The following is a 26,420-nucleotide window of genomic DNA, read 5'->3' as shown; positions in this document are numbered from 1 at the left end:
ATGGTTTGAGTGATAACTTCCAGTATAAATTAAATTAAAAGAACAATTTTATTTTTTTCAGTTTTCTTAAAGCACATAAGTATTTTTTAAAAATAAAGATGCTTATTCAGCCAACCTTTGAGGCTTTATTTTGCCTTAGGTATTACAGTTTAAAGACATAAAGTATATGTCTTAGTTGAAATAATATTAAAATACATCTTTCTATATCTTGCTTCTGCTGTATTGAAAAAAGGAAAGAGAAGTTCCGAAAAAGAAACAAATATTTAGTTTTAATTTATGTTTGTGGGATGTATATGTGAGAGAGTGTGTGCATTTTAACTTAAAATATGATTATGGTATAAGTACGTAAGGTGTTTTGGTTTTTTAGCCATGGGTATTATTCAGTGTAGAAATAAGTATTGAAATATTAAAAACAGGTTGAACACCCAATGCATACAATGCAAATTAAATTTATAGAGTCTGTGTGTCTAATATGCTAAAGTTGGGGACTGACCTTAAAAGGAGGTTTTACAGAAAACTGTGGCTCATTACACAGCTCTTTGTTTGACTTATTACAGGGTTAGATTTTAGAATGCACAGCCACAAGAGTTAGTCAACTGTATATTCTCCATAAATATAGTTTCTTGAAACTGAGCATGCGCTAGCTATTGAATAATAGTGCCTACAAGATCTTGTACTCTGTGGCACATTTCTGGCATACATTCTATGTTGACAGTAGTAGAATCATATGACTTAACTAATTGACATTAGGGTAGATTGATTTGGTCACATTAAAAACTGAGAGACCTAACGTATGCTTAATCACTCATCATATCTTGCCTCTAGAGTGTACCAGAGGGCAGGGCCAAACTTCTTCAAGAATAATTTTAAAATGAGTCATTTGCTGAATTTTTATTTGATAAAGTCCCAAAATGGAAACTCCAAGTAGCATGATTAATATTATTTTAGCCTAAGAAATTTATTAGAAATCTTAAATAAGCACCCATGGAATGCCAGACACCTTGGGCTTTAACCCATCTTTCTGACAATAATTAGATAGTAGACCTATTGTTTAAGTCTATTTTTAAGATCATATGGTAGGATCATGCCTGCATAAAAGGGAATACTTATGTTTCTGTTCTATGTTGGGCCTGTTTACAGCTTATCCAGAAATAGTATCAAATTTTTAAAGAACATACTAAAGAAAACATCACTATTCTATATCACTGAAAATTATTAAGTGATGCGTAAAGAGATGGTTCCCACTCACATTGACTCTACCATATAAATTTTGAATAGATATCAGCAGCCTGTGTTGAGTTTGTATAATTTTGCTTATAATAAACGTTTCCCTTTGTAGAAAGTCAAAGGATAAATGAGTCCAAAAAATGATTCAAACTTTATTATACTGATCCTGGAAGATATCACCACAAAGCAACAGAGTATAAAGTAACGTAAAGTACAGTGGTTCTCAACTTTGGTGTACATCTAATTCAAACAGGTAAAGATTCCCAGGCCCCACCCCTACAGATTCAAATAGGTCTGAGGTGGGGCATACAAATCTCCATTTTTAACAAGTACCCAGGTGTTTCTGATGAAGGAGGCTCGGATTATACTCTAAGAAACATTGTTCAGCCTTCAAACATCTTTAATTGCATGAATACTAGAAGAAATTTTAAAAACCATGTATCCCTTTATAGACTTAGAAGTTGAAATACAAATTTTTTTTTTTGTTTAAAATAGTTTAAGTGAATTTGAAGGATATAATTTTGGAAAATTGCATAGTATAAACATGCTTTAAATACATTTTTATCAAAACCTTGAAGGTACAGATTTAACTCATTCATTTTATTTCCCCCCAAATTGATTGATTTAACAATCAGCCATATCATTCTTGTGACTTCGTGACAGGAAAAGGCTGACTTCATTTTTTTCTTTTTTAATGTTTCTTGATTTCAGAGAGAGGAAGGGAGACAGAAAAACATCAATGATGAGAAAGAGTCATCGATCAGCTGCCTCCTGCACACATCCTACTGGGGGACCGAGCCCACAACCCGGGCGTGTGCCCTGACAGGGAATCAAACTGTGACCTCCCGGTTCATAGGTCGATGCTCAATCACTGAACAACACCAGCTGGGCTCATTTTTAATGCAAATAAGTATATTAATCTGTGCTCTATGACAATGACACAGGCAAAGCAAACCTTTTTACTTGTGTAGGGGTAGAAGAACTTTTCCTGTACCCTCTTAGATATATTAACTGGGTCCTGCAAATTAAACTTTCAAAAGACATTAATAGGTGAAAAGGCATATGTTTCCTTATTGATGTTCATATTTTTACATGCATGGGTGCCGCACAGAAAAGAAGGAAAAACCCGAAGAGGCTGTTAAACCAAAGGTCTTATAAACCATTTTAACAAAGGGTGATAAATTGTGGAGCAGTGACTAAACAAAGGAAAGGGGGTTTAGGCATGCAAGGTAGGTAAATTGTGGGGAGGCAAATATATGGGAGAAACTAATGGTAGATAAGGGTTATTTAATAAAGTTTGTAATGCAGACTCAGGTTATCTCTGAAGAAGAGTCATTCTTCTCTTACTGGTATGGGAAAGGAGAACATCTTTACAAATGGAAATTTGTCACTTGCACAAAGGGAAATTGATGCCCTGCTCATTTGCCTGCAGCTCAAAATAATCAATATGCCAAAGTGGCACATTTTGGGGTGGCACGCCCTCAGCCCCTTCACTTACATAAAACAAGGCTCTGCTCCCATAGTATTTCTTACTGGCTCTCAGGAGAATCCGCCTCAGGAGCATAGCGTTTTCTCATGGCTCTGGTGGTATTTTAGAGGTTTTACACCCTGAACCGTGAACCTCATAACACTCGGGATGCCTAAGTGGTGTGCCGTTCTTATCATAGTAGGACAAGGGGAATAGGAAAAGTGAGGCAGATTCCCTTAGAACCTTCCATGTACATGTATTCCCTTAGCAAGGGTTCTTAACCCCGAGTTTGTGAATTTGGATGAGGAAAATAATTGCATCTTTATTTCCAGTAACCTCTCCTGGAAGCTGAACATTTCCTTTCATTATGAATGTGAACAACAAATCTAGAGTAGTATTAGTATCAATAGAAGTCAGATATTTTCATATCACATTACAGTTGTTTCAGATCTCTCAAAAGGAAGTTTAAACTGCTTTGAAATCATGGTAGTTATTAGGCATGTCTCTAGATTTTGTTATTTAATGTGTTAAATAAGCACATATATTTTTATAGTATAAACATTTTAATATCTTGATAACCTTGTAAATATAATTTAAAATTTTTTTCAACGCTGTGTATTTTAATTTATGCATTTAAAAATTCTATACTGACAAAAGAGATTCAGCCTGACCTTTGCCAAAGGTGTCCAAAACAGAAAAATGGTTAAAATCCTTCTGTGGAAAGGCTACAGGTACTCTTAGAAGCATGCTTATCCGAGTTTGAAGGTTGCTGGGCTAGGGGAGGTTCGAAGCCACCAATTCCTCTTAAACTATTACCCCAAAAAATCCAGACTTGCCTTCTTTGCCAAGGAACAAAAAGTGTGAAAAATCACTTAAGCCTGTGGTAGACAAATCCTGTTTTAAATAATGTAATCCATTGGTTCTAAACCAGGAATGTACATCAAACTCCTCTAGGGAGCTATTTAAAAATACACAGCCAAGCTTTATGCCTCAGGATTGCAGTTCAGCAGGTTGGGGTGGGACTCGGCCATGTCTGTATTAAAGGCCCATAGGTACTTTTCATACAAACCCTCATATGAGAGCTACTGCTTTAAACAAAAGTGCTTTGAAAGCTTGTTCTACAAGAACTGTTTTAAGTGTCACATATTTGAAGATTTATTTTGATTGGAAAAATCCATGGCAAAAAATGAGGAAGATTCACTCTATAGTTTGGAGCCTGTAACTACTTAGAACAGCAGTAATATATAAAATGTGTAGTTTCCTCCTTGCATCAAGTGAGAGAAAATTCTTATCTTTTAGCAAAGTATTTTTAAGGGCATAAAAAAATGCAGTCTTTCATTTATAAAAAATAGTTGAAAGGTTTTCTAGTTGGCATGATTAAAGGTTGGTGCATTATCTCTGCCCTTTGACGATAAATTCCTTTCTGTTTTAGGTTATCATGCCTTCTCCTTGGCCAGAAGTGCCACACACACCTCCCTCCCTGCCCCCATGCTTACTCACTCTCTAGGGTCAGCTCAGGTGTCCCCTACTCCAGGAAGCCTCCCTTACTTTTCTCTATGCTTCCATAGGATCTTGTACATAAACTCCATCACAGTACTTACCACATTATGTTTTATCTGTTTCTCTGTCTGTCTCCCTTGGGTGACTTTAACCTCAGTACCAATATCTTTGTGGTGTTATGCCTGGAATGGTGCCTGCTCATTAAATATTTTGCTGAGTAATTATGTATATAACCACCCAGCTCACACCTCTCACCCATTATTCATTGTACTTGTCTGTGACCCACGCACTGCCAAGACAGCAAAGGGGTCATGCTTTGGCCTTGAAGCTCCTGCTCTACCAGCCAAGCTAACCTGCCCAGCCAGACCAACAGGTCATTAAAATAAACTAAGTGCAAACTGAATCTGACAATATTAGACTGGCTATCAGTCCAAGATTACCCTTCATAGCAGAGTGAGACCAGGCATGAAGCTGACTGCTAAGCCAGCTACTCCCTATTTGTGTCTATATGTCAGCTCCTGACTCTCAAATTTGCCATTTCATTACTTGTCTTACCAAGATTTCCTTTTTTCCAGGCCTACACTGTTTTAAAAAAAAGTTACTTATGTCTACTCAGCTATTACTATAATCCTAGCTTAATTCTGTGCTTGAAAAAAATCAACTTCTTATGATAGCCCAGTAAATGTGGAGGCAGGTGAAATACGGAATCTGAAAATGTGGTGTTTTACTTTGAAAAGAGATAAAAATGAGGCGTGGCCATGGACTCATGTTAGGTTTATTTATAGAAAATAAGAGCACAGGCCTGAGGCTTCGGTGCATCCTGAAGATTTTATGCATCCTGTACATTAAGTCCTCCTCACTTTACGTCATCAGTAGGTTCTGGGACTTTAAGTGAAATGACATAAGGAAACCAATTTTACCATAGGCTAATTGATACAAACAAGACTTAAGTTCCTAGGGTATCGTATCAGTGTTATAAAGAAAGGACTTTATTTGAGGACCTGCTGTATAGTTTTAGGTGTTAACTTATCAATAGTGCAGTTGAACATAAAATTAATGTCTGGCTCTGATGAAATACAAATTAGCACAGTTTAAGACTGAGCTGCATTTATCAGCTGTGCCCTATTGCCTGAATTTTGGCAGAGAAAGTGCTTGAAACATTTATCTTGTATCTACTATCAGATTACTATGAGAATTGCTTATTGTTCTCTCCATTTTATACCTTTTAATTAAGCTGGGAGGGGGAGATGTAAGAAAAAGAGAAAGACACAGTTTCCATCCCAAGTGGGTTTTCTCTAATTTCACGGAAGGGCCTGCTTCTAACTCTGTAGTCTTGGAGACCTCTCAGTTTCTCTTTAAAACTAACTGTAACTCTATTATGAATTTACTAGTATTATGAAATATTGTGAAACAGTAAAACTCCTGTGGCTTCAGGTGTGTTTGGACATGCATGGCTGAGCTTTCGCAGGGCAGACATAGAAGTTCTCCTTAGGGTCAGGACGGGCCAGCAGAGGTTCCAGACCTCTAGTTGCTTTCTCTCATCAGATAAGAAAACAAACAAAAGAAAAAAGCCTCTGGTTTACCCCTGGGCCCCTGGACCAGGTCTCAGCTATTCTCCAGGTGGTCCAGCAGGTGAGTTTTCTAATCCTTTCCTCCAAGATCTGCATGGTGAATGGGAACCACACAAATTCTGGAATCAAACAAAGCTAGATTAATACCCCGTCTGACCACTTCTTATTCTCTGCCTCTGTGTTCTCAGTGAACATGGGGACGCAGCTTGCCTATTTTGCCAGGTGGCTGTAGGAATTAGATGTGATATATGTAAAGCCTCTAGCACAGTGCTTGTTATATATACTAGATGGCGCTTGGAAAATCGCTCTCACATTAATGCTTTTGTTACTAATGTATGTTTCCGTATACAGTGGTTCTGCCGTCTTATTTCTTCTTTAAAGCTTGGATTTTATAACGAGCAATTGGTGTTTCTCCCATTTTACAGTGTCAGTTCTGAGTGTCTTCAGTGGTTTTGGGGGTTGTAGAGTTATGCCTTTTCCTTTGTTATTGAGTTAATCTGATACTAGATAGAAACTCAAAGCCTGCTGAACAAGAGCTGAATGAGTAGAAGTAGCACATACTGAATTGGAACTTATCTAATTAGAATTTGAAACATGGTTTTAAATAATCAAAAAAGGTTTATAATAATCTAAAACCAAAATATAAAGATTTATAATCAACATGTTGAACATTTCATAGTATCAAGATAGTTTTCTAGCTTTTATATTTAGCCTAAACTTTTTGTTAAAGTTAAGTTTTATAAAAGGGCTTAGATTTAGATTGTTTTTTTACTAGTGAAATGAAAATCAACAAGCTTTTAAAGCTGGTTTAGAATAATAAAGCTAAGTTTTATAAAAGGGCTTAGATTTAGATTTTTTTTTTTACTAGTGAAATGAAAATCAACAAGCTTTTAAAGCTGGTTTAGAATAATTACCAGATCAATGGAAACTAACATGTGTTGTCAACGGATGTTTTGTAGGCCCCTCTGAAGTAGCTGTGAATTCTGTCTGTATCCATAAAAATTTAGATGAAATTGTCATTCTTATATGCAGTCTTAGCTAAATGACCTCAAATTGATATAAGTCATTTCAATATCAGTATTTTTATAACCCCCGCATAAGTTGATTGCTGTAAGTAGCAGCAAGTTTTAGGGACGTGCTCACAGAGATGGTGCTGGCTGGATCCCAGGGGAAGAATTATGCAGCTTGGTGATATGGCAAAGCTAGTTGGCATCTCTGTGAAGTGGCCAAGGACTCTGGGATGAGGGCAGGAAGGAACTTCCCCCTCTGTACTGGATGAGTGCTGAGATGCTCAGCTATTTATAAATGGGCGTTTGAAAGCTGGAACACATATCCACATATGTACAGCCTCTTGATAGTGGGCTCCAGACCTTACCCAGTTCAACTACCAAGGAGTCCAAGGAGGCTAATTATGCTCTCATCATGGAAGTCTCACTGATCTGAAGCAGCACCTCCAGCATAGATGGGACAGCTTGGCAGTCAGTCAGTGAAGGAGGGAGTAAAGGGGCAAAGAGGCAATTCTTTGCTGAAGCGGAAGAAAATAGAGTGTACTTTCTGCGTTATTTCTGCTGCAGGCAGTAGTGTTTCTGACAGCAATACATGCCATTGCAAAATATTTTTGTTGTAGAGCTATTACTCTACCAGATACAAAGTAGAATTTCAGGTATCCAGGAGGTCTCAGATGTTTACCTGTCTAACCTGTGGGACCCTCTTAGTATTGTAGCCTTAAATTGCTCATACTCTTTCGAAAGCTGGCTGTCTCTCCTAATTCCTTCCCCTACCCCGTCCTCATGGACCCATAATTTTCCTCCTTTCTCAGCCTACGTGGAGATCAAGCTCAGTGTCACACCCTCTTCCTACCTCACTGTTTACAGAAAGCATACACTCCTGTGAAAATTTTCTTAGGTTTTTCACTTCTATGAAACAAGGAGGTAGAAGCAACCAGTGAATGCATCAGTAAGTGGAACAACAAATCGATGTGTTTCTCTCTCTTTCTCCCTCCCACTCTCTCTCTTCCCTTCTCCCTTTCTCTCTCTCAAATCAATAAATAAATAAAAAATATAAAACAAAGGAGATAGAATAACAGAAAGTTTGAGGAAGTTGTGAGCTTGGGCTTCATTTGTAAACTAAAAAGAAACCATATTTCTGTGTCATTCATAGACTTCTCTGAAGTATCCAAGAAAGGTGGCAGATTTGAGGGGACCCTCAAAGACTGCAGTGAGATTCATTTACATTTCATTAGAAAACCAGACAGTTCTTTAAATATTGTCCTTTCTGACAGTAACTCTATAGGGATTTTGAAAACAGAACTGGTAGTCCCGGAGCAGATTCTTGAAGAAAGTACAGGGTAGGGAGACAGGCCAGGCCAGTGATCAGTACAGTGCTCCCTGGGATGGAAGGACAGCAATCTAACAGCTGGGTTCCTCCTCACCTCTTATTAGTAATTGTTTATTCTTTTTAAATTTTTTAAAATATTTTTTTATTGATTTCAGAGAGAGGAAGGGAGAGGGAGAAAGAGATGGAAACATCAATGATGAGAGAGAGTCATGGATCTGCTGCTTCGAGCACGCCCCCTGCTGGGATCGAGCCCACAACCCCTGGTCATGTGCCCTGACCTGGAATCGAACCAGGATTTCCTGGATCATAGGTCGATGCTCAACCGCTGAACCACGCCGGCTGGGCTCTTCTTAGTAATTGTGGACTTTCTTCCGTCTTCCAGGAGGAGATGTCTCTACAGGTTTGCCCTCTCAGTCTCCCTTACCCTCCTTCTGGCTTCTCTGACTATTCTAGCTACCAACTCCCAGGTGGAGGTTGTCAAGTAAAAAATGGTCACATAAAATGCATTCTAGAAGCACTGAGAAGAAGGGAGTCAGATTATCAGCTTAGTTTTGGTTTAGCCCTTCGTGACCCCGAAGGTGCTATAGCTTAGGCACATTTAGACTTTGTAATTGGATTCTCTCGTTTGAAATGGATGTCACATACTTCAAGTGAATGTACGTATTGGAAAATAAGCATATAAGTTGTAGTCTATAAACCAAATAGCCATTCATGCTCTGTCCTTTCGCAGAGAGCCTTTCCGTCTGGCCCAATACTGTGTGCCAGGCTGTGACGCCTGCCACACTGTCGTCTTTGTGCCTTTGAGAGTTGGCAGAGCTCTGTAAAACTGCTCTTTTGTTTTTCTGACTGGAATCTTTTTCTTTTGTTTGTTTTGTTTTCACTTGTTACTACATTTAGATATTCAACAGGTTCCAAAATTTGAGATCCTCCATTTGGAGTGTGGCAAATTAGAGAAATCGAGTGACTAAAATGCCATGTCTAGTAGAAAGATAATAAAAAAGAGAACAGAACATGTGTTAAATTGCACTTTTATTTTTCCTGCATAAGACTGGAGGAACACTTTATGACTTAAATGCCTTTTCCTGGACTGATACTGAGTCTCTGGTTGTCACTCTGAGCACACCAAAGTCCGGACTTAGTCACATTTCTTTGCACTCCAGGATGATCTTAATTATTTAAAGCAACGTATTTTCAGGCCGCAAACTGTATAACCCTTGAAAGTCACTAGCACTGTGAGTCCTAATACAGCATTTGCGTGGAGTTCCTAAGGTGGGAGTCAGCACTGTCCGTCCATGTGGGTGTCATCAGCCTTTTCCCCGATTTTTCACCACCAGCTTCAGCATTCTGCCCCCCTCCTCCCTCCCTGGCTTAACAGCCTGTGATCATGGCTTTGGAGGGTCACAGGGGTGGCTGGGAAGCGTGCTACCCTTTCGCTCCACTGCTCCATTTCCTAAGCCGAGAGGTGCCAGGGCGGCGATGCATCCCCAGCCCAGCCCACAGCGTCCCCATCAGTCGGCAGAAGCCACAGCCTGACCCGATGCGTACAGGGCTGGCTTGCGGAATGGAGAAAGGAAGACGTGGCAACGTATCCACGGGGGACACACCTAGTTCCTAAGCTTCTGATTCAGCTCTGCCGCTGCGGCTCCTGGAGGACCCGGGACAGTCTCGCAGGGCGGTAAGGCCTCGGCGTGTCTTCCTCGGAAGGGGCCGCCTTGCCCGTGGACTGCAGACTGGCGGAGGCAGGGGGGCCTCAACTGCGGAGCCGATGCACCGCCTGCGGGCCGGGGGCGAGGTGCGGGCTCGGTGCGGGGTGCGGGGAGGGCAATCGCTCGGTCGGCCGAGGTCCCTCTCACACGTCCACGAAGACTCGGGAACTTAAAGTCGCAGAGAAGGCGAGATAGGGGCTCTCCGATTACTGCGGACATGCATTGGAAATGCTGAAATGCAGTGTAATTAAAGAAGGAACTTGAAAAGCAGGCCAAGTCGGATCACCAAGTGAGAAGGAAAAGGGACAGAAGATAAGTGGCATGATATTTTGAATAAACAGAAGGCAAATGTATATGTACGTAGAAACTTCTTTTCCAGAAAGAAGGAGGGAGGGAGGGGACTTTCTATCTTACAACTTTATGTACTATTTGAATTTCCTAACCAGATGATAGACATTTCTTCTTTAAGATAAAAAGAATAAATAGGTTATCTGGGTGATGGGATTCTGGATCTTTCAAATTTTTATCTTCATAATCTCTAGTATAAAAAATCTAATGAATGTTATTTTTTTACATAAAATTAAGCAAAATTGAAAATTTTTTATCTTTTTACAGGCATGCGCATTAATATATGCTCTGATGACACATTTATAGAATAGCTGAGAGACAGGTTAGTTTAGTCCTTTTGTAGCTAACCCATGAGTCCTTTGCAGTTAATAAGCAGTCATATACAGGGCTTTAGGGTACTAGCTGCTTAGAAAGAAGAATTGTGGCCTGGGACTTGTCAAGAGCTATCCTAGGTGACCAGGTTTGCCCTGGGAACCCTGCACATACTTTTCAGAAACCCACACTGTTTTCAGAAAATTTAAAGTTAGGTACTTCTACTATATTTTCTGCAGAGGAATGATTGATTATTGCTATTCTGCAGCTGTGCTTATGTGCGTTTATTTCATAGATTAAACCATTCAGTCAACTATTACAGGATTAAAGTTAGTCACATTTCTTTGCAAAACTGATATTTAAAACTGACTCCACTGCTTATTTGGGATTCTTTCTAAAAACTGTGCATTTCCTACCTTGATAATTTTATTTTGCATTTAATTACGAAAACTTTTCTATTTTGTGGCCTATAGTAGTCATTTTGTAAAACACTGGCATTACCATTTTAGTTTTCTTTAAAGTAAAATATTATCCTGTTAAAAGTAAAAACAACTTCTTTTAGTTGGTTACTTCATTAGGCTGAATATAATAAAGTTGAATTCTAATTATTTTTCTTCTCCAAGTTATTTAAATAGTTCCTTTTAATTATACATTGAATTTAATTGAATTGGGTCTCATTTGATAAACTCCCTATCCAGCTGTTGAAATTTAGACATTAACTACATCTCTGTAATTTACCATTTTTCAGTGTAACTGGAAAACTTCTAGTATGGTTAGTTAGGTTTTTTCCCTCTTTTGCGTACTTTGCCCTGTGCTTTGCTTAGTCATAAACCCGTTCACCTTCTGGCGCAGAGATAATTTGTGGAGCAGCTGGCATCGAGACTGCCCGGGAATCACCAGGAGGGTGCATCACCCACGGGGACCCTTTTAATCTGGGGCTTGCCTTTTAATCTGGTTTACATTAATGCAGGTGGAAAATACAGCATTTTCTATTCTATTTATAGTGTTGCCATCTGGCTGAAGGAAGGGTTTTTTTGTTGGTTGTATTTAATTTTTGTTTGCTTTTAGATAAAAGCCGTTGTGGTTGAATTTAAAGTGTGTAATGTTTATTCCTGTCAGCTCAACATATCAGCTTAAGAAGTGATTCCCAATAGTTCCCTCAAAATATATGGAACATGTGTTTTTCTGAAATCTGCTTTTCTTTATTGCAGTACAGATGGCTGTTTCTTTGTCTTTTGAACAAACAGATTATCAAAACAAATCTATTAAATTGCTTTGGGAAAAGGTTGGGGTGTACACATCTCTCAAAGCTGACACGCCTGTTTTGTAGCCTTTCTAATGTTTACAGCAGAGGCTGTAATGTCCTCATGCTTTTCCCTATAAGTCATACACTGTTGTATTTGGAGTTTATCACTCGAATTCCTGCAGTACTATAAGTCACACTGGGCGACCTTCCTATTATGTGGCTGCAAAAACAGTCATTTGATTTTAAGTCTTGCCTGATATAATGTCAAAACCATCTTAGAATTACATTAATCACTTTCTTTCTATTCTGACATGGAGTAAATATAACTATAATCTGAAAATTATTTTGGTTACCTTCCCCATCAAGAAATGAGCAAATTTATACTTTTTGTTTATCATATCGTCATGCATACTTTTTCTTTCCTGGCTTTTGCCATAGTTTGCTCAGGTGCACACCATTCTTCCTCTCTCCCTCTCTCACTTCCTTCTTCAAGCATTTATTCACGTTTACTATGTGCCAGATAGTGGGCTAAACACTAAAGACAGAGAGGAGTAATGAAAGGCATGATTCCTGCCCTCAAGTTGCTCTGGTCAAGTGGTACATTGTCATAGATCTGTACCTGGCCAAGTGGCCAAGCATTTAGCTCCATTTACTTGGAGACCATCTATGGTTCTTTAAGCTTAGAACATGATGGCTGTGATTAAACAGCAGCTCTTTGGAGGCAAATAAGTAGACCACTCCTTGCCCCTTAAAAATATTCTAGTAACTGTGTCAACCTTAAAAATAAAACAGCCAATTCTTTTACCAGCAAAATGTGTTTATTTGGGAATAGCAGAGAAACTATAGGCAAGTCCAACAAACAAAGGGAAGGAAAGTTACTTTATAGAGAAATAGGAGGAAGTTTGGAGGGATGATTTGAATGAAAGTTTATTGGAGGAAAGTGAGAGTTCGTGGTGGTTATGGCTTCTCATTGACTGAGTTATAAGGTTCCCATTGGTTGGGCTTGTTGCTGGACACGGAGAAAACTTTCCTCCTGCTGAGGTAATAGAGATACTTCTTGATGGGAATGCAGTGTATGTCTCTTCCCGTTAGGGTATGTATTGATCCTTTCCCTGTTGGGGGGTGTGATTGATGTAGAGTCGTAATGCATGAGAACACCTCCTCACTGTATTTTAAATGATGTTTCCTTCATTGATTTTTACACTTGTTTTGATAGAATTATCTTTTGCTGTTATTTAAGTAATATTTATACCTTTCCTATCATGTGTAATTTAGCAAATAAAAATTGGATTTTTTTTTTTTTTTTTTTTTAGAAAAGTAATGGTTATGTCAATATTTTTTTCATTTCAAAGTCATACATAGACTTTGAGAATTTAGTGCAACTGCCTCAACTTCTTTTGGGAAGTTGATGGATTATAAATTATTAATAAACACCTACGTGTGTCTGTTCCATTCTTTATGCCTTAGGGTGAAGTGTTGAAGATGAACAGTGGTGTTTCTGGTGGCTTCTGTTCCCTTTATCACATAACTGTACACAATGTTGGTGTATTCATAAAATCAGTGTCTTTGTGTTCAGTTTATATTATCTCAGTATTGAACAAATTTCTTTGTCTTTTGGTTGAATATCATTTTCCATCACTGTCAGAAATTTTTTCATTTTTCATTATGAAGAAATGAAGTAATCAGAAAGTGACTTTCAGTCACTGTTCCTTGTTGCTGAATGAGCTCCCCCTAAATTTTAAAACCTCCACATGGTCTTAGAAGCCTCTAATGCAATCTACTGCAGCCATGAAGTCATAATTTTTTGTTCTATAAGGAAAGCATAAAGCGCAAAGAAAAAGTAAACCTTCATGGAATTGTTTGTCAGGAGAATGAATAAGGAACATGTGATATATGACTTAGATATATGTTATTATTTAATGTTCTTATTTAATTGCATTTGGTTTTGCAACACAAAATGAGCCATAGAGTGTTGAATAAATGGTTCATCGTTCTTGTTGCTGTGTCAGACTAAATGTGGCTAGATTTTACACCATACCTCAGAGCGGGTTTATTCTGGTGTAGAAGGGCAAGTCCGACCGACTCGCACTACTTTTCGGCATCTGTAGCCCCATGCATTGCCATGACACAATACCTGTAAGTTTGCATGGTGAAGTGGCTGTTTCCCCATTCTGTGGCAGTCTCCAAAAAATTAAAGACACCAATCAGCCTCTACCCACCTCTTATTTCCTTGACCTGCCTGCAAAATGACCTTCAAAAACACCCCACCTGTTTCCCAGCCAGGCACATTTCCTCCATTCCATATTTCCTCGCTCCCCCGCTGCTCTTGCTCCTGGAGTTCATGGCTGGGCTCCCATTTCCTGTAGGATTGGAAGCAGAGGAGGCCTGAGGGCCTACGGAGGGTCCCTGTGTGGTGCTGCCTAGCTGCCCTTGGCCCCTCTAGGCTGGCTACACTGACCGTACTCCTCCCCTGCTCCTTGCTGCTTCAGCTACAGGCATTTTCTTTTAATGGTCAAATAGTAATCCCTTGCTATATGTTAAGGGTAAGTGGAGAAATCTGAATAATTACTTAGTTATACAGAAAGCAGTGTTCTTAAGATGTCTGGTTTTAGTCTGATCTCCTTCTGTTGTTTCAGATGATAACCTTTTTTTTTTATACATTTCTAGTGGCTTGTTAGGCTTCACTCTTCATTTACCCAGAATCCACTGAAGCGAAAGCAGTTCACAGCTAGAAGTTCCGTATGACATGCTTTAGTGACTTTCATCACCTTGATGATGAAGTTCCAACTCTTGGAATTCAAGGAGGCACTGACCTCAGCCTTGTCTTATTTCCAACTGCAACTGCCTGCCTTCCTAACCCACTGTTCTCACTGGATGATCCCAGTTACCTTTTTTTTTTTTTGCCTTCATAGTTTTGCTTATGCCATACCCCAGCCACGAATATTTTCTGCTTTACTCTTTACTTAGGTAGTACAGATTCTCTCCATTCTTCAACATCTTTATCCAATGAAGTTTTCCATTACTACAACCTCCTCTAGCACCTTCTCCCATCTCTGAGTCCCTATAACACTATCTATATCATTTATTTGGTTAATCCTCTGTGGTATATTGATTTTTTTAAAAACGGAATTGGTCTGTTGTTGCAGTTTCATGTATTTGCATATTGTTTCCTCCAGAGAATGATATGCATTATGCAAGTAGATGCCACGTCCTATGATCTTTGTATTCCTAGTGCATAGCAAAGTGTCTGGCCTGTGGGAGTGTCTGTAAATTCTTAATGGGGAAAAAAATCACTTAACATTTCTGAGCCTGGGAAATGGTGGTTCCATTGACAGTAACAGAGACTGACAACAGGGATTGGCTGATTTTGTGAGGACAGTTAGTTCAGCTTTTGACATAGTTTCAAGTAATAGCAGAAATATATCAGGATATATTCCGTACGAGCAGAAGACTATATTGAGAGAGCATGTTTCTAAATGCAGACTTTAAAGTGGCTGACAGAGATCGTGCTTCAGGCCATAAGAGGAGATAACTTTACTGAAGAGAAGAGAAATTGCTGGGGGATTCAGAAGCTCCAAAGCACAGCTTGAAAAAGTAACCTAGAATTAGGAAAGGAGTGGTAGAATTATTCACTTAATATTATTTTCTCAGTACTGAGCTCAAGGTGTCCCACCAAATAGGGTACTGTCTGAATAAATGAGAGTGGGGGAAAAACTGAGGTAAAGCAGGAAATTAAACCCAAGTTTGTCTGATGCTAACTCTCCTGAGGTTTGCTCATTACTACACAACTTCACATATAACAATGAAGAATTTAAGGGGAAGCTCTCCATCACATGGAGTAATCAGAAAAGTCATTAGGAGTTACAAGATTGAGTTATATCTTCCTTGTTCTAATGCAAATTTCATAAATAACTTTGGATAAAATATTTACTATCTATGATTCATGTTACAATACTCCTGGCAGCTATATCAGAATAAAATTTAAATGTCAAGTAAGCTAGCAAAAGGATTATAAAATAGAAACTTTTAGATGAAACACCCTGAATTACCTGAAAGTTACTCCAGTTTTTCTAATGTTATGATTTTAAACTGGTACCATTCTTCAATTGCCAGAACAGTGTTCTGTAGCTAAATTTTCGAATAAGCTATTTGTTAGGGTGTTAGGGATCTCCCAAGGCCACCCCAGATTCTGTGATTCACTAAGAAGACTCAGAACTCAGCAGATGGTCATGCTTGTGGCTAAGGTTTATTGTAGCAATAATATCAAGCATTTCTAAGGATAGCACCCTCAAGTCCTACTATGACAACTCTTTTCTGCACAGATAAATCGAAACTATGGGATTGAAACATATGAAGTTGCAATATTCAACCATTTTTTCCACTACCAAAAATGGCAATTGCATGTGGTTCAAAGTCTAGTTCTGTCTTCTCATTTACTTTCCCAGAGCTGTGTGTGTAGCCTGGGGGCAGCATGTCAGCAGAGTCCAATCAAACAATACAGCAGAGAAGGACCCGTAAGAGCTGGGGGCTGAAGCTTCGCTGTTTCCCAGCCCGCATTCCACATTTTGTTAAAAAGAGTGACAGAGATACACTATTAACCTTGTGAGTGTCAAGACCACACATCAGTGAGATATAAACTTAGGATGGCCTCTGAGGTTGTAGTCACAAATGTCTTATTAGAGTAATAAGCATTTTCACTAAAATAAGCATGTGTTAGACTAGTTATTTTGATCAATTGATAGAAGCCTCTTCAGACCGTACAGCCAGAAATAGAAACTAAGCAGTGAGAACCCCATGACTTTTATAGGAAGACATCGCAAGGAATGCTGTGAATTGTAGAGGATGTGGATCATAGAGGCACATTTGTGGCACTCGCCGGAGCTGCAGAATTTTTACTGGATGAAAGACCTGTGTGTCTGCTGCCTCTGTGTTTTGATTTAGAGAGAGAGAGAGTCCCAGACCACAAGGGTGCTTCTCTGTATCCTTCCTCTTGTCGTTACTCTAGCACGCACATGTGACACTAATGGAATAAAGCTTTCAAGCTAACAGGAAGATCAATAAAGATTTTATACAGCAGGCGAAGACTTATTGAGCATCATAGTATGTGGCTCAGTTCTCTGTTTTTAGAAAATGAAGGAAAGAGATTCAAATACTGGAAAGTCACCTTATTTTTTTGAGTCATTTATTTTTTAATGGCAAATTTGAAAATGGTATATGTGGTCCTATCTGCTAGTTACCTAGGATTCCCAGATATTTAAATGTTGGAGATTATACAATGAGTAAATTCCTGTTCTCATGTTCTCAAGCCATGAAAGTCCCTGCACTTTGTAAAAAAAGAAGGAAGGAAGGAAGGGAGGGAAGAAAGAGAGAAAGAAAGAAACTCTCACAAGGTTTTATTTTCTCATTGTTATGATTGAGGAATTTTTTAAAGGCTTATATTTACTTAATGTGATGATAACTTGAAGGGCGTTAAACCTCAGAAAACTGGCATCTTGCTAAGCCTCAGAAAGACTGATGAATATCTCTTCCCAAACCAGGCTGTACCCTGAAAACCCTCCCAATAAGTCCAGCCTACCTGAGGGTTCCCAGGAGGCATGACTATGGCTGAGCTGAAAACCTCTGAGTCCAGCAGCTGAGCCAGACCTTCCTGCCACATTGGTCACCTTGCTCCCCAGGACCACTGTCACCAAGTTGACGTAGGTTTGCTCTCCCTGTTTGTACTGGGGAGCAAAGCCCTGAGGAAACAGGAACCCATTTTCCCATTGTTGCGTAGGGAATAAATAGGGAGAGAGCCAAAAACACATCCTACCATTTATTGAGCCTGCAGTGGGTGTGGCAGTCTCCTTTAATTTTCACAACTCTGAAAGTAAGTGTTGTCCCTATTTACAGATGAGGATTAGGACTGAGAGGGTAAGTGATACACTGAGGATTCACAGTTTGTAAACGGCAGAGCCAGGTTGGCTGACTTGAAGGCACATGCACCCCTACCAACCTCCAAACACAGCTACACGCACAGGAGCTGTGGGTGTGGGAGGCAGGGACCTCCCTGGAAGAGCATAAAAGGTGAAAGGGGCTGACGGCTGTTAAACACCTGCTGCGTGCCAAGCCCTATGGTAGACTCTTAACATACCCAATCGCCCTGTGAGGTAGGCAGGCTCACCCCTTTATTACCTGCTGAGAGAAGTCAAGAAACTTTCTGAAGGTCATTCAGTTAGTAAGTAACAGTGCTCACACTTCAATGCAGGTCTGGTTGAGTTGGTATCTTCCCTCTGACCAAGATGAGGGGGTTAACCAGAGAGGCTTTTAGAGAAATAAGGACTCTTACAGTAGAAGAGAAAGAAAAACTCATCAAAAGTGGTAAGATAGTTTGAAAACTCGACAAATATCCAGCCGAATGGTTAGAAATTAGCAGTATGTAATCTTGGACTAAATAGCCTGACAGTTTTTTAATCACCTTTATTTTACTAAATTTAACCCATCAGTTTTACATGAACATAAAACATTTTAAGATAGATGTCAAATTTGTCTTGAGCAGGACTCCGAAGGTGTTCTGGGATAGAAATGAATTCCTGAGATCCAGATGATAATAAATGAGCAGATAGATGTTCAGTTAGAGTGGATCCAGTAAAAGTCAGATATAAATAAATTGGAATTCAAGTAGCCAGACCTGTAGTTTAACTGCAATTTATTTTTAACATTTGAGGTTCAAGACAATAAAGCAAATTTCAACAAAAAAATACCCAACAACTTTTATCAGGGATTATTTAGAAGTCACTTGTACTGAACCTGTGTTGTGGCCTTTTTAATCTCCTTTGCATTCCACTGTTACATAATGCTCAGTTCGGGTCATGTTTGTCGTCAGGACCCGGGGGCACTGCAGATACTCAGTCACCAGAGAAAGAGTAAATTATGTCAAGTACGCCAGGGCAAGAAACAAGTGAATACATTTGAAATATTGTCTAAACAAATAGTCCCAATTATCTTTCCGTTAACTAAAACTAATAAGTAGAAGATCCCTAAACCGCTTACTGTTTAAGGCTTTGCATGCTGTGTGCTGGAGGTGGCTGCACAGTAAAAAGAATGTTACCATCAAAGCCCTCCGAATTGCGTGGCACTCCTTTCTGTTTATCTTTCTTAATTATTAACTTCTTTATGAGCAGTCTTAAGATTAACTTTTGCAGAATAAGGGCAAAGTTTCCAAGTACAGTCAGTTTTTGATCCTTAGGAGCTGCCTGTAAAGTTGTGAGACCAGAGCCAAGACTAACTGGGATGGGCTTCACCTGCTGCGTGGTGATAACTGGCAACTTCTTTTTGGCAAGCGGGATGAGGTCACATGTGACAGCATCACAGAGCCCACCGCACTTTCTGATTTCCGTTCGAGGTCCGTGTCGGGGCCAAGGCTGCCTCCACGCATACTCATCTCGAGGTGTCGCAGTCCCCCAGCGTTGAGTATGCACACACAGAGGACAGCCTTTTCCACTGGCGAATCGCCTGGCAAAATTCCCTCAAGTGGCAAAATCCTATCAGAAACCACTGATTTGAGACATTTTGCTGTTTAATTTGTTAGCCATCTGCCCACTCTCTTACTGTATCTTTACAGACCTTTCTCTGCAAATAAGGCAGAGAAAACTCAAGTAGATAAAACTTCAACCAATCACTGTTTGAGTATTTAAAACAAATCAATTGTTTGAAACTGAGCAATATCCAAAGTTGCGTAAGATACTTTTTACTATTAGTTTGATTTTCCAACCTGGCTAATAGTATATTGTAATTGAGAGAAAGCCGTAAAAATTCAGTATATTCCCCCCATTCAGAGGTCAAGGATAAACGTAGTAAATTTAGTAATTTTTTTACACCTTGGGTAACATTTTAAAATTTAGTCTTCTTGAAGCACAATTATTATCACACCCTTTTGGGTTCAGAAACCTTGAGCAAATGATTCCTGTTTTCTAGGCAATACCCAGTTCCCTCAGGAGGAAGTAGTCAGGAGTTAAGGAGCTATAAACAGCAAGGCAAGGAGAAGTGGGAGTGATGAGTAATGGGGGTGCCATTTTAAACAGGTCAAGGGGACTCTAATGTCACCTGTGAGCAGAGACCCAAAGGGAAGGAAAGACCCATGTTGATAACTGGGAGAACATTTCAGATGCTTGCAAAGGCTCTGAGATGGACTAAGCCAGTCAGTCAGTATGAGTAGGAAAGATGAGAGGGAAAGTGGTACAAGGGGAAGGCTGAACCAGGCCATGGTAGAGACCTTGTTGTGTTTTACTCTGATGGGATGGGAGCTGCTGGAGGGTTTGAGCAGAGGAATGACGTGACTTATGTTTTAACAGGATCACTCTGGCTGCTGAGATGAAAATAGGGAGATCAGTGGTAGGATCAGGTAGACTAGTTAAGAGGATACTGCAGTCACAGAGGGGAGAGATGATCAGAAAGGTAGAGGTACAGGTGCTAAGATGTTTTTAAGGTAGAGCTGAAAGAACTTGCTCATGGAAAGAGGTCAAGGATGACATCAGGGCTTTGAGCCTGATCACCGAGAAGAACAGAATTGCCTTAATGGACGGGAAAGACAGGACAGAGTTGGTTTTATGGCAGCGGGTAGGATGAAGGGAAATTCAAGGGCTTGGTTTTTGTCGTGATTTCTATTAGTGTAGCAAACATCCTTTAAATACCCTTCGAAAATATGTTAAAGTAATGCACATAAAGAAAAATTGTCTGGTCCTGGAGAACCCTATACTTTATGTGACCAGAGAACTGCCTGGTATTACTGCCCTTCATTCCTTTCCTAGAATACACTTCCCTTAGTTTCTTTAATAATCTCTGTCATTGAACTTTTGTCAGAAGCTTTTTTAAGATCCTAGTAAATGATATCTCCCGGTTCCCTTTTGGTGGCCTACTTGGTTATGTTCTTGGAATTTTTTGCTACCTAACACATGAACTTTGTAAGAGCTAAGATCAGAGGTTTTAGATTCCAATCATGTTTCCACACGATTGTTTTATGTGTAAACTGGGACAGCCGGGTAAATGGCTTCAGGGACCTGTGAACACGCCACTACTACAGCATTGGGCTCTACGCTGAGACTTGCTTTTTGGATGTGTCCTTCCCAATGAACAGTATGTACCTTGAGGGCAGGGTTTATAACTGCGTGTTTTTTTTTCCTTTCCTAAATCTAGCTTAGTACCTGATACAAAGGTTAACAGTAAATATTGAATAGGTGAAAGTTTCTGAATAAATTTTAAGCAACTAAATATGTCTTTTGTCTTTTCTCTTGTCTCATCTGTGTAGCACCTGACACCTACAAAGTGCACGAGAAGAAAACTGCTGCCTCCAACCGGCCCGCCTCTGCTATTTCAGGACAAAATAGCAACCACTCAGGAAATAAGCCAGGTATGATGCATTGCACTCGCTGTGGAAAAGGGAGACTATCCCAAAAGCCTTGAAGGCATGCTAGGATTTAGGAGAGCATGGTTCCATACTGACTTGTACAAATTTGTTAGAGAACCTCTCAAAGCCTTGATTTTCTCTTTTTAAAATGGACGTTCAAAGACTTTCCCTGTTTACCTCTCAGGATCATTTTGACAATCAATGAGATGGTGTGTGTGTATGCATTGTTTACTGTCAAGCAGTGTATTAGAGGTAATAATTTTACTATCCTATTTGAAATGATAGATATGACATAATTTTTTGTACTGGTATGCCCAACATTATTGCCTGTCACTTTTGTGACTCTTTTAAGGACCATTTAAGAAAACCTGTACACATAACAAAGCTGGTGTAGAATTATGTTTTTGTTCACCATTCCTTGCAATGATTGTACAGCTACACACTAATTTCATTTAATAGCCTATGATTCATGGTCTGTCCCATTCAGCGATACAAAGCAAACAGTCTGTAAACATAATACAAAAGTTGGATAGACAATGCAGTTGCTTCCAGGTATCCAACAACCATTGTGTGGCCCTTGGAAGAGGCTAATGTACAGTGTGATGATGAGAGATGGAAGGTAAAGGCAAATTGAACCCTCCGTGAGGGTCTTGGAAGTCCACTGCAGGCTGCATCCAAGGCCAAAGTCAAGAACAAGGAATCAGTGAGATAGTATCCTCAACAATAAAGATAAATAAATTAAAATAATAATAATAAATAGAAATAATTGCATCTAGCCTCATAGGAAACATTCCTCCTTATACCTACGTTTGTGGAGCTTTTTCCCATATGGAAAAGGTCTTACATAAGACGCTTTAAGTAAGACCTAAATCAGACTGGTCACTTAGAAGAGAGTAAGTAGTACTGTTGCAAATATTGCATGAGCAGCCTTCAGTGGAGTTTCAGTTCGCAGGCTGAGATTTCCCCATTTAGTCATTTTGCCTTTTCATTCATTTGTTCATCCATCCATCTATCCACCCACCACCTGGTTATATTTATTGATCATCCATCCATCTATCCACCCACCACCTAGTTATATTTATTGATCATCCATCCATCTATCCACCCACCACCTAGTTATATTTATTGATCATCCATCCACCTATCTACCCACCACCTGGTTATATTTATTGAGTAGTTATTCTATGCCTGGGACGATGAGAGGGGTGTATGAGCAAAACAATGGGACGGCCATCCTCCCAGAGCTTAGTATGGAGGGCTTTTGTTCCTTACACTCAAGCGAGCATCCTTGTGGAAGCAGACGTTCTTTAGCATGAAAACCCCATTTGTTTTACCATGAGAACTGAACATAGCTAAATGGTTTACACTGTTTTTCCCTTGTCTTCCCTATCAACAATCACTTCGAATGATTTTTTTCTACCATTCAATTAATTCTAATCAATTTTCCTACCATTCTGAAATTTTCAATCAAAATTTCTACCATTCTTGACTGCAATTTATACTTCTATGTCCTGAGGACTCATTTATTCATCTGCTATTAGCACTGTGTAGGTACTACAGGTATATTATTAAAAGACATAATCCCTACCCTCTAGTTGACATTATGGTGGAGTAAACTAATACATGAATAGATGCTTCTAACACAGAATTTCCAGTGTGATAAGACATTTGCATAGAGAGCACAAAAGTCAAAAACTCTCCACCCCAATTGTCCATCTATTTATAGAGCCTTTTGATTTAAGTTACTAAAGTCAGGTTAAATGAGGAGACATTTCATTTCAGATTAATTGTGTATTTTGAGCATTCTTGTGTCTGCTTTCTTGTATATAGAGATAAGCAAAGGTACATAAAAGGCTGTTATTTTAAAAACCATCATGTCATTTTCCTGCGTATCTCCAAAAGATAATATTAGAGGTTCCATGTCAGAGGACTAGGCTTGAGTAAAACCTTTTGATTTTATCAGATATGAGTCATGAGAATGTCTGTCTAGAGTAGGTTGTTAATTTTCATTCTCTAGAACTTGAAAAGAAAAGAAAAAATACTTACTAAATTTGGGGGTATTTTGAGTATTGCCCTAACCAGACATGGGCATCCTGACCAAATGATTTCTCAGGGGCCCTTTTAACCCAGTAAAATTTTAGTTTCCTTCCCTCTTTTACCTTGTGCTAATTTAAATCCATTAGAAAACTCCAGAACATCTCTTTGATTTAGAAAGCATCTGGTCACATTCAGGTTGTTAATCTTTCATCTTTGAAGCATGTATAGCAGGCCCTCATGGTGTTTTATAAGTATGGGCGCACAACTCTCGGGTTATCCAGAAGGACCAGTGTTCTCAGCTGTGAATGCTTGAACCCAAACATTATATATATTGTTTGATGAAAATAGCCAAAAGGCTATGGTTACACTATGTTTTTACATAATTTTTGCCATTCGTCTTTATCAAATTTACTGAACAAAAAGATATTTATCTGTGTATATCAGTAGTTTGTTTTTTTTTTAAAAAATATGCTTTTCCTCCCATGTTTTTTATCATTTTCAGACCCTCCGCCTGTGCTACGGGTCGATGACCGCCAGCGACTGGCCCGGGAGCGCCGCGAGGAGCGGGAAAAGCAGCTAGGTATCTCTAGCCCGCATTTGGTCTTTAGGCAACACTTTGTTGAAATGGTACTTTCCCCTCTAGGATAATGGACACTTAGCGTTGAGCAAATGGACATCACTATAATAATTGTGCTCTCTAGCATGCCTTTATGAGTTTTGCAAATGAATTTGGAAACAGAATTTAGTATGTGATACAAACACGGGACTAAATTTTAAGCGACAATAAAGCCTGGCCCCTGATTAAGGTCATTTTCACTTCTTCTTACATTGTAATCACAGTTTTATGTGGCCCTGGAGGGAATGGATATATGAGAGGCGTGATGGCTCAGCTTACATTTTACAGCTTAAAAAATACAAGGACAGTAAGCATATGGTTCTTTTTTATGGGAACAGTTATGAGAAGAGACACTGCTAGAGGCATTTACCGTTTTCCATGTTAAAGTAATGCTGCTGTTGAATTTATAGACAGATGCTAAAACTTTGCTGCCAGGAAAAGCATAAGACCTTGTGCTGAGAGGTCTGATTTTTCTCCTGTTACATGAGGCCCTTGTGAAAGGTTAGCAACTGGAGTATTTGCCATATAATCACCTGGAGAGCTGGGTCACAGGACTGGCTTACCAGGAAGCTGCAATCAGAGCTCTCATCGGTCATTGTCTTCCAGAACATTGAGCAAGCATGCTGGTGCCAACTCCTCCTTTACTTTGCAGTTCATTTATGCAAAGTTGCTAAAACAGGGTACTCTCTTTATGTACGTTGAAAAGATGAATTGCCTGGTCAGTATGTCTGTATTCCTGGAGCATCTCAGTATTTTAAGACTAGGGCTGACTCAGGTTGCCAAAATTTTTCCAGTGGATGACCCATACATTTTATAAAGTTCTGCTGTATTTTTAAAAGTTCATGTTTCAATTGGGGAACCCAGCCATTGTATCCCATCTTTTTTAAAATTCTTATTTAAGAACCCAAATTTGTGAAATTCCCTGGAATATGTTTTTCAAAAGTCTATTAGCATTATTTACACTCTTTTAACTTTCTCTGCCTTGCCATAATGATCATATAAAGTCATTTCTTTTGCTGGCACGGTTTTTTCGACAGAAATTTCAATGACTTGCTGAAAGTGAGCAAGCTCTCCTGTTTTCCTGTGCCTAGAGTTTCCACCCAGTCTTGAAGTTCCCTGTCTCTGACAGATTTCCTGCAGTTTGGTAGGTTCCTGGAGAGGAGGGCTGTCTGTGAACTGTGCCCACTGCTCCCTAGTCAAGTTTAGTTTGACAAGTGGACCAGAACTGAGAAAGAGGGAAAAGGCCAGAGTTACTGAAGCAGGAAGAGACTCCAGATGAGCAAAAAGAGCAAACTGACTGCTGCCCTAGGGTGGCTGTTATTGGCACTCTGGCTTTGGGGCCATCGGAGTATTAGCACTTGTGTCCTTCACCTCCCCTTTCCACCCCGTCCCAGTGGGTCAGGTCCTACACTATTAAATGTCTCCTTAGAATTGCAGCGTGGATTCATGTATGCTTGAGTGGAGGTAGCTCCATAGCATCGGCCTACTTTTTTATGATTTAAATCCCATTGTGAATTGGCTTTTACACATTAACTCATGCCTTTCCGTTTGGCTTCTTTGTCCTTCAAAGCCAAGCTTTATTAATTCTTTTGTGGGAAAAGTAAATATGCTAGACAAACAAAAATTATTTCCCTCATTCTGCTATAAAGTCATCAGACTCATAGCTTCAAGCCTGCAAATTCTCCCTGCAAGTTGCCTAGCTTTGTATGTTAAGTGGCTAGATATTTTTTTCTTAAAATGTAGTCCCATATTTCAATTCATATCAGTGGTGCAGAACATGACTCATTAATTTATATATTCAGAAATTTTATTTGACAGGTACTGTGTTAAAAAGATGAATTAAGGTGGAAACCCAGCCCTCAAGGGCTAGCTGCAGTCCCTTGAGGAAACAGATGAGCACAAAGCAATTATAATACAGGATGGTACCGGAGAGGTGTGCACAAGGGGTGTTGAGAACCACAGAAACACCTAACCCAGTCTGGGGATGTCAGTGTCACCTGGGCTTCCAACTAGAGGGTGAAGAAGAGTCGTGCAGGGAAACAAGAGGCGGGACTGCAGGGCAGATGCAAGGACAGGTGGGAAGAAGGCATTTGGTAACAGACCCGACGTGCTCCTCGGATTAGTACATGGGTCAGAGTAATTTTCAGATTATTGTATTATCCTATTGTATTTTACTTTTTTGATGAACCAGTATTTAATATACAGTGTTTCTCTTTCTTCATAACCCTGCCCTGTTAAATATCATAGTTTTCTTTAAATTTGGTATCATCTCTTTTGTTATTGTTGAGAATCATAATTTTAATGAAATACATCAATTCTTATTTTTCATTTGTGTGAGTTCTATTGCATTTTTAAATTTTAATTTTCTCATTGCTAATTCTTTTCCATTTAAGCCATCATAGTAGAAACTAAGTCTTGAGAGGCTCCCTGGAATCTTCATAAATATACAAATAAACATTCTTGCAAATGCACATGCATACATCTTTAAAGAGTCATCTAAAGTCTAGCATTGAATTTAAGCTGTGCCTTTGAATACATAAGGGTGATTTCTAAAAATTCTTTAGTATTAACAGAAAATCAAAGGGCACACTTGACGAACTACCCATACACTGTGCTTTGCAGAAGCTATGGTAGCAGTTGAATATTTTTTTAAAAGGGGCTAGGGGACTA

The 26,420-nt window shown here is 39.3% G+C and overlaps 1 protein-coding gene across 1 annotated transcript in view; it reads left to right on the top strand.

Annotated features, from left to right (window-relative positions):
• MAP7 (microtubule associated protein 7) overlaps positions 1-26,420 on the top strand; it is a 133,604-nt gene that overhangs the window by 64,289 nt on the left and 42,895 nt on the right. The window contains exons 2-3 of the mRNA XM_087817185.1: positions 20,999-21,100; positions 23,637-23,714. Of these exons, the coding sequence (XP_087673311.1) occupies positions 20,999-21,100; positions 23,637-23,714 (180 nt within the window). The remainder of the gene's footprint in view (positions 1-20,998; positions 21,101-23,636; positions 23,715-26,420) is intronic.

This window comes from Miniopterus natalensis, chromosome 5, assembly GCF_054644295.1.
Source record: "Miniopterus natalensis isolate mMinNat1 chromosome 5, mMinNat1.hap1, whole genome shotgun sequence".
NCBI classification, from domain to species: Eukaryota; Metazoa; Chordata; class Mammalia; order Chiroptera; family Miniopteridae; genus Miniopterus; species Miniopterus natalensis.
Note: the sequence above shows the minus strand (reverse complement) of the source record. Positions and strands in the feature narration are given on the sequence as shown.